Consider the following 9,621-nt stretch of genomic DNA (forward strand, 5'->3'; position numbering starts at 1 on the left):
TGAAGAAACACTATCCGCTTAACTGATCAGAGATTTCATTCATACAATCTTTTGTCACCAAAAGAAAGAGAGAGTTGCCGTTTACCTTTCAGAATCAACAAAGATACGCTACTGCGGCTTCCATCACAAAATTATGTTGCATAAACCAGGGGAAAATCTTTACAATTTTATGATTATGAAATCATTTATTACGACAAACTTGACTGGCATTTTCGTATCTAAAACTTGCATTGAAAACAATAATTGAAGGACAACATTCTACTGAACTAGTATTGGTTTATTGTATCCAAGGGCACATTGGAATATAAAAAAGAAATTCAAACAACAGGTTAAAGGAGCCCACGACATTTAATAATTTAACTAGAAAGGTAGCCCACGCATTCGCGTGGGCATGTAAAGTAGATTATGCTTGAGTAACATGTAAGGTAGAATATCAATCGAATGACACCTGCTACGCTTGAAATTAAAATACTATTTCTTTATAAATTTTCTTCATCGATATTGCTTAGATAATTTTTTACAAGATATTTATAAGGTTTGAACTATATAATATTTAATTTATTACTATAAGCAATTATCAATGATCTTCGTTATTTTCTTTGAGTCAATAAATACATAAGAGACATATATATTGTACGCCTCGTTTCCCTATTATATATGTTATTTATAGTGTTCTTTTAAAAACAATACCTAGTCAATGTGAGTCCTAAATTTAAAGCTGATAGTAGCATATATATAACTCTTTTAACCAACTAAGTACTTCTACGTCATGCTGCCTTAGTATGTCTTATATATGCAATAATATATGAGAAACTCATAATACTAAACATGGTTATGACAATGGATCATACAATTGTCGTTCCAATTTTTTTTACAAATTTATTAGATTCTCTTTAATTGATTTAATTCAATCCCTATTGACATTATGGATAAGGAATTGTTGGTTTAATTATTTAATATAGCAACAATTAGATTGGAAATTCGAGGTATATCTTAATATGGTCTTTTCAGTATTATTCATAGTGTGGTTTGATAGCTAAAAAGTAGGAAGGGGGAGGAATGGAGAGCGGAGAGCGTGAGCCAAGGTTGAAGGGGACCGGCAGTGTTGTGTGCATGTGCCGGGGAGGACGAGGTTTGGGGACTTTATTTTTCTTATTTTTTATAAATAATTTAAGCAAACCGACGATCATTTGTTTTTTTCTTATAATTTGTAAGGTTTTTTTTTTGTAATTTTGACGACAGTTAAAATCAGATATGAATGTCCCCTTTAATGACTGAAGCCAACCATATCCGTCGAGGCTTTATTTCTCCACTACCTTTAAACATAGGTTCTAAGTCGACATAGTCATGCGCTGCAATACCAGCATGAAGCATAATTTCAATTTCTAGTTCACTGTCAGCACCCTCATAGATAATAGCATCAGTAAGTACAAAGTAAAGCACTATTGTCAATAGTGGTCTCTGCTGGGGCGGCTTCAACTCAACCATACATATGACCCTTGCTATACTTGTGCTAGCATAGCATGCTTGGTGCCCTTTAAGGAAAAAAAAGAGGGAATGTAGGTGATGAAAATATTTTTCCAATGATTTTTTTTAAAAGTTTTGTGTAGACAAAATTGTTTATGGTATTAATCGGTAATGCTTATTTTTTACTGTGTAGATACAATACTATCTTTCAAAATGAGCGAGGTTAATAAAAAAATATAGCTATACTAACATATGACCGTGACAATCTTCGAGTACCATATCATTCTTTATATTTTGACTAAGATATATTGTTTAGCGTCCGGTTTATTTTCATCATGTATTCTTCATAGTTACATGTGACATCTTTACTAAGAATATATTTCCCAAAATTATTTAAAGTAACTAATTTGTTGGAGTACACTTATAATCACTTCAGTGGGGTGTATGACATACATCATCAATTATGTTCGATATATTATAATTTCTAAACGATAAAACATATATGATGAATAGTTTAATGCACATGATTGTTCATTTGTTACCAAACCAATTTCGAAAGAAAAACTATATATGACCATAATTCTCGTGATGGATTAAGGGGTCGTATTATAGCAAGATCTCTGCCTGGAAATTCCAATCAAATAGTTCTAAATTTTTTTAAGAAAAGATAATCTTAATCTCACATAAATTAAAATTAAATCAAATCTAATTGTAAACCACAATGTTGTTTCACTTTTTCTTCATGTAGATATGAATTAGTGTTATATATTTGTCAAGCAAATTTGACACCAAGTGAAATTATTTTAAAAATGATCATGACATTAATTATTATATGTTAGCTAAATTATTTGAAAAATAATTATGACATTACATATTATATGTCGGCACCATATGTCGTGATGAATTTAGCAGTTCCATATAACTATTATAAGTGATTAGTATTTTATTTAATTAAAAAAATACAAAGGATTATAAGTTAGATATATATTGGAAAAATAATTTAAAAGATGAGCACTTAAAGACAGCTGATTTGGTACTTTATATTAATAATCTAGTTTAACGGTGCATATTTGTGGAGTAATAAATTTTATTTTATAATATGGGAAATCCTATTTTAAAGACCATATTGTTCTTACAGCGTACATATGGTTTTTTTTGGCTTTTTTATCTTTTGACGTAAGGATGTCTGTTTGGTTTTTTTAGGAGAACATGTACGTTATTGATTCTGGTAAATAATTTCGATGAAGCTGATCTAATCTAATGGTTTAAAATAGCGGGTCCACCAATTTAAGTGAAAATTCACGGTTAGATTAGAAAGTGACACGTGGCGGCTTATGAACGTTTGTAGGAAGTTTTATGGTCTATTATATGTCGGCACCATGTGTCGTAATGAATTTAGCAGTTCCATATAACTATTATAAGTGATTAGTATTTTTTTAATTAAAAAATACAAAGGATTATAAGTTAGATATATTTTTGAAAAATAATTTAAAAGATGAGCATTTAAAGACAGCTGATTTGGTACTTTTATATTAATATAGTTTAACCGTGCATATTTGTGGAGTAATAAATTTTATGTAGAATATAGGAAATGCTATTTTAAAGACCGTATTGTTCTTACAGCGTACATATGGTTTTTTTTGGCTTTTTTATCTTGCTACGTCAGGATGTCTGTTTGGTTTTTTTAGAGAACATGTACGTTATTTTTTTAGTAAATAATTTCTATGAAGCTGAGACTTTTTTAAATAGATCTAATATAATGGTCTAAAATAGCGGGTCCACCAATTTCAGTGAAAATCGACGGCTAGATTAGAAAGTGGCACGTGGCAGTTTATGAGTGTTTGTATGAGTGCCACGTGGCGGCTTAGGATAAAACATATGATCAAAAATCAATAGTGTAAAAATTGGAGGTAAAATAAATATGTTTTGGCGGTATATCTAGTAAAAAAAAAAAGAGGTGAATTGGGGGGGGGGGGGGAGGGAGGAAAAAGAGGAATCAAGTATGTACGTACGTGCGAGATACACGTACACGTCAGGATGGATTAATTCTGTTTTTAATCTAATCTAATCTAATGGTCTAAAATAATAAAATAATAGACCTATAAATTTAAATAAAAATTAAGGGTTAGATGTTTCTAGTGTATTAGAACGCGCATAGAAGCATTTGTAGGAAGTATCCCACGTGACGGCTTTGAGAGTGTTTTGAATGGGGAGGAAAAAGAGGAATCAAGTATGTACGTACGTGCGAGATACACGTACACGTCAGGGAGGGATTAATTCTGTTTTTAATTTAATCTAATCTAATGGTCTAAAATAATGGACCTACAAATTTAAATAAAAATCAAGGGTTAGATGTTTCTAATGTATTAGAATGCCAAGTGGCAGCTTAGAAGCGTTTGTAGGAATCCCACGTGGCGGCTTGAGAGCGTTTGTAGGAAGTTTAATGGATTTTTAAGTATATAATAGATAAGTTGAGAAAAACCCCCAAACTTGTTGTGTGCCTGGAGACACGCTCAGCCTCACACAGGGAGTATTTTCTTCGCGAAATCTGGTCGTGCGTGTTCCCTTTATTGGAGACTCTATTAGGGATGTCAATTTTACCCATTGGTCTGGGTATCCGTGGATACCCGACCCGATAAGCACGGGCGTGGGAATGATTTTTTACCCATGGGCACGCCCGTCCGAGACCCGAAGACGTTATGGGCAATAGGCAGGTTTCATTTTTTTACCCGTGGGTAATCCATGCCCGACCTGATACATATGTATTAGCTAATTTTGACTCATTTCTTAATTCTTATACAATTTCTCTCGGTTCATTTGTGATGCTAACTGATACTAAGTTGTGATGTGATTCAAATTATTATTGATAACCGATAATTTGGTAAATTATTGATTTTATTTCTCTTTGTTAAATTACATATCTTTCAAGTTATTATTCATGCGAGATCCATTGGGTACCTGTCAGACATACCCGCGCCCGCCGGGCATGGGTACGGGCACGGAGTTTTGCCCGCTAACTCTAGTGGGTAGGGTTTGGACGGGCAATGTTGGGCATCGGGTCGGGCATGGTTTTGCTCTACCCGTGCCCGACCCGACCCACTGCCATCCCTTGACTCTATCACCATGCATGCGTTCACACAACGTTAAAATATGCATATATGGATATTATCTTTGAAAAGTAAACATATACTAGTGGACTCCACTTATAAAGTTTAAACTACTTTCTTTGGTTTTATAATTACTAGAAAAAATACCCGTGCGTTGCAACGGATAAATGCTATTTTAATTTTATTATTGTTATACAGTTTAGCTAAGGTAAAATTTATCGTGGGAATTGACTTGGATATTTATTTTTCAGAAAATCATGAGCTGCAATTAGGAGTCCATCTTTCATCTGAAGTTAGCATGCGAGTTTTTTAAATATATTTCTCATAAAACTCCTTTTATACTTGCAAAAGGTAACAAGCTTAAAATATAACTCAAACACGGATCTATATTTTCAAAAACAAACGAACTTAAAACCCGACTCAAATACGAATGACGTACCAAATACCGGCAAAAACATCTTCAATTTTTATAATAGTAGATATTGATGTTTTAGATAATGACACGGTTTTCAGAACATATTTTTACTATATATTTTATTATATAGAAAAATATGTAAATATTTAATTTTATAAAGTAGTTTTAAGATTGATCTGTATATCATATTATAGTGTCTTCAGAAACAATATTTTAAAGGTATCTATAGTTAAAATTCTAATTGTTTAATTATAACATTAATAAAACGTAAATATTATAGAACGGATCGAAAGTACTGAAATATCATGCACCAGCACCAAAGAAAAGTAAACAGATTAATGGTACATTTCAATATCGCCTCTGTGTCTTTTTTTAGATAACGGAATAAAACATCCCGGCCTTTGCTCATCAAAGCTACAGCTAATTATTACAAAAGTAACATCCAAACACTGCGTGTAGTTCAAATGAACTAAACACACCTAACAAAATAAAAGATCAAACTAAAATAAGAAGATCATATTTATTCAAGTCTATTTGTGAATCTCCATCCATAGTTTACAAAGAGTTGTATGACCGTTGTCTTAAGCCTACCATATGCAACCTTCATAAACACTCGATCATCTTCACACATTTGCAGCTGAATCGCCTCTGTGTCTAATCCCACGGTCTGACGGTCATATGCTTATGCCCGATGTGATGGCACTATTTTTTTTTCCCTTGAGAGATACAGTATGATGGCACTGTTAGGTCTTAAAAGCACAGCGTCCAATGCTAATTGAGGTACCTGTATGATCAATTATTTGTACTCAATTTGGGACAGAAAAGGTGATGTGATTAATTGGTTGGTTGTTTATATATTTGAGAGATGCAGGGTGATGCAGCATAACAAAAACGAAAGGCTATAATACCATATCCTTAATTAGTGGAGTAGTTTATACTATAACAAAGCTTTGGCAAAAATCAGGACAAAAGACAGCGTGAAAAGCAGCCACACCAACGAAGTCTGGTAGCCATCCAAAATTAATCATATATATTAAACGTGGTCGTCCACGGTTATATTCAGGGGAATGCATTTTTTTCCTGCGACTTACTCCTATACCCCCAACTAGATATGACAGCAACGACAAATAAATCTAGAATAAAACTTTTACACTTTAATAGACAAGACTGCCTGACAGAAAGATTAAAAAAGATTCACTCTAAAAGCTTCTAGGGAGTACTTTAACTCTATCCTAAAATAAATCAATTCCTCGTATCTTAAAAATAAAAGAAAATCCAAGAAATACTATTAACAAGCGCCCAATTTCAAAAAATATCATTGACAAGTGTGAGTTCCATGAAATACTATCGTGCAAGCGACTTTATCCCAAAAATACCGTCACCATTAGAGTTCTGTTAGCAACCATCCGTTAAGTGCTATAGGATAAACAATATATTTAATAGCGCGGATGGACGGAAACGGTAATGACATTTCATGGAACTCACACTTATCGATAGTATTTCTTGGAATTGGGCACTTGTGAATGATATTTCTTAGATTTTTTTCTCTAAAAATAATCACAGTCCTATTGGTTGGCCAAGAGCTAATTATATACCAAAATGGTTTATTAGTGACTAAGAAATAATTTAATAGTAAAACTTTTATATATCTATGATTAACTACTTAAAAGCGGAAAAGAAAACTATGTTGAAATACCGAGAATTAACTACTTTCTAGAATTAACTACTTTCTCATTAATAGAAAAATATATTGGTGCGTGAGTAGTTAAGGAATATTGAAGGGATAAAATTTATTGATTTATGAACCCAAAAGAACATAGAAATAAACTTGTTTTGTGATAAACTTTAAAATCTAGAAATTAACTTATTTTAGAATGGAAGAGTAAGTCTCTGAAGCTCTATTTATTAATTCTGCAAGCGTGTCCATAAAAAATAAGTAGCTGATTCAAACTCTACCTTAAGCACGAAATCCAATTGGGCAAGGAAAAAAGCACGGTCAGATCGACCTAGGCACGTAGTACTTGTTTGGTGACAACTTGGTAAAAAGCATGAAGCTGATTTGTTCCGTGAAGCAATTAGGATGGTGTTACAGCAATCACACTCCGGATTCTATTAATACTCCAACTAATTAATCCCTCACTTGGGAACAAATCTACCTGCCTATATTTAGGTCGAAAGAGTTGGAACTCGCCTCCGGTCGGCAACCACTACCGCTGGAAATCGTGGGAGCCAAGTTGAAACGCCAACAACGCCTCTCGAGTCTTACAGTGAGGTAGACCAAGCCTACCTCTCCTGCAGCTGCACGTCCCAAACAAAAATTCCAAAAAAGATCTTGATCCGCTCTGCCTCAATCTTCCACACAACCACACCGGTTCAATCCTAAAGTTCAGTCTAAGGCATGCCCGTTCCGACCGACCCATATCCACGCAAAAAACATTTCGAAATGTGCATGCCAAGGAACAGCAGAAAAAAAAAAACGACCCATTTGTAGTGCATGTTGTTTTTTCAATTGTTTCGAAATTAAATTGACTGGACTTTTTTAAAATGATTTTTTCATGAATTTTATAGGCTTACTAGAGAGTGAACTCTTTTTCAGCGTGAAGGTCCCGGATCCTGACCGAAACAAAAAACCGCGCACCCGTGGCGGTCAACTCGACCGGCTCCAACCATGTGCCGCGCCACTCGGTCTACTCGTCACGAAGCCGAGACAACTCCCTGCCTCGCTGCTGCCTCGCACAGTCGCGTTCCACGAATGCTCACGCGCGCGCACCCGCGCGGCAGCTGAGCCAAACACGTCGACGGAATTGTGGTCAGAAAACGCAGTGTCGCTTTCGACGGGGGAGGGAAGCCGTGCGCGGCTGCGCGCCCCAACGGGCTATATAAGGCGGTGTCCGGTCTCCCCTGCAGAGGCGCACACACTATCACTTGCTAGGACAGGGTCGTACATGCACACTACCCTCGCCTCCTACGCCCAGGATCTCGCCATGCCTGCCGCCGCACTCGACCTCCTCCCTGACAAGGCGCACCAGCCGTCCATGGCGCCGTCGCTCCACGCCTGGGACTCCCCCAATGGCGCCCCCACTCCCATGCCCAAGAGGTAGGCTACTACTACTATAAATTACTCATGGCGCTGTTGTGTTGTTCGTCTCGTCGTTTTCTTGGAGCTGTTTGTTAATGGTGGTTGGAATTTTGGCGTGCAGGCTGGAAGGGAAGGTGGCCATTGTCACCGGCGGGGCGAGGGGGATCGGGGAGGCGATCGTGAGGCTGTTCGTGAAGCACGGGGCCAAGGTGGTGATCGCGGACATCGACGACGCGGCGGGCGAGGCGCTGGCGGCGGCGCTGGGGCCGCACGTCGGGTTCGTGCGGTGCGACGTGTCGGTGGAGGAGGACGTGGAGCGCGCCGTCGAGCGCGCCGTGGCGCGGTACGGGCGGCTGGACGTGCTGTGCAACAACGCCGGGGTGCTGGGCCGCCAGACGCGCGCCGCCAAGAGCATCCTGTCGTTCGACGCCGGGGAGTTCGACCGCGTGCTCCGCGTCAACGCGCTGGGCGCCGCGCTCGGCATGAAGCACGCGGCGCTCGCCATGACCCAGCGCCGCGCCGGCAGCATCATCTCCGTCGCCAGCGTCGCCGGCGTGCTCGGCGGCCTCGGCCCGCACGCCTACACCGCCTCCAAGCACGCCATCGTGGGGCTCACCAAGAACGCCGCCTGCGAGCTCGGCGCCCACGGCATCCGCGTCAACTGCATCTCCCCCTTCGGCGTCGCCACCCCGATGCTCATCAACGCCTGGCGCCAGGGCCACGACGCCTCCACCGCCGACGACGCCGACGCCGACATCGACCTCGACATCGCCGTGCCCAGCGACCAGGAGGTGGAGAAGATGGAGGAGGTGGTCAGGGGCCTCGCCACGCTCAAGGGCGCGACGCTGAGACCCAGGGACATCGCCGAGGCGGCGCTCTTCCTCGCCAGCGACGACTCCAGATACATTTCCGGCCACAACCTCGTCGTCGACGGCGGCGTCACCACCTCCAGAAACCTAATTGGCCTTTGACTCTTCTTCTCCCTCTAGATGAATGCGATAGTTTAGAACACAACTAAAAAGGATTTGTTAATGTGACGCAACGCAAGTGTACTCAGCTTCATCCCATTTTGTTAATCTCTTGATTCAATGTGTTAATTGGACTTGTGCAACTGAGCATTGGCCCCCTTTCGTGTTGCATTAACATCTTGCCTGGTCATCTCATTGGTTGTTTCGTGTCACTGTCCATGGATGCTTTGCTACTTGCTTGAATAATCGCCATGGTCCAAAGTGAAGGTTAAATAAAACCCTGGAAAGTACGATTGATCAAGTACAAAATCATACTCTATGAACAGTAGCCGAGAGTTACTTGTGGTCCACCACTCGTTGTCTCGTTGATAGCAATATCAGGGAAAAAACATTTTGCACAACAGATTCCACATCACCGAGTTCAAAACTGAAAAGCCAGTCGACAGAATAGAAACTTTGGACAAAAGGTGTGATTTTTTTTGGCTTAAAATTTGAAGCCACACCCGTCGTTACAGGTTTACAGCTAGCCAGGGACATACTCAACACGCAATGCCCAACAACCCAAGAGAGTACAGTACTGAATTA

At 38.9% G+C, this 9,621-nt stretch overlaps 1 protein-coding gene across 1 annotated transcript; it reads left to right on the plus strand.

Annotated features, from left to right (window-relative positions):
• Positions 1-7,882: 7,882 nt before the first annotated feature.
• On the plus strand, positions 7,883-9,110 carry LOC127765926 (sex determination protein tasselseed-2-like). The gene is made up of 2 exons (XM_052290903.1): positions 7,883-8,086; positions 8,190-9,110. The coding sequence occupies exons 1-2, from the start codon at positions 7,935-7,937 to the stop codon at positions 9,037-9,039; spliced, it is 1,002 nt and encodes a 333-aa protein (XP_052146863.1). The 5' UTR covers positions 7,883-7,934; the 3' UTR covers positions 9,040-9,110.
• The last annotated feature ends 511 nt before the right edge of the window (positions 9,111-9,621 follow it).

This window comes from Oryza glaberrima, chromosome 3 (assembly GCF_000147395.1).
Source record: "Oryza glaberrima chromosome 3, OglaRS2, whole genome shotgun sequence".
Classification (NCBI taxonomy): Eukaryota; Viridiplantae; Streptophyta; class Magnoliopsida; order Poales; family Poaceae; genus Oryza; species Oryza glaberrima.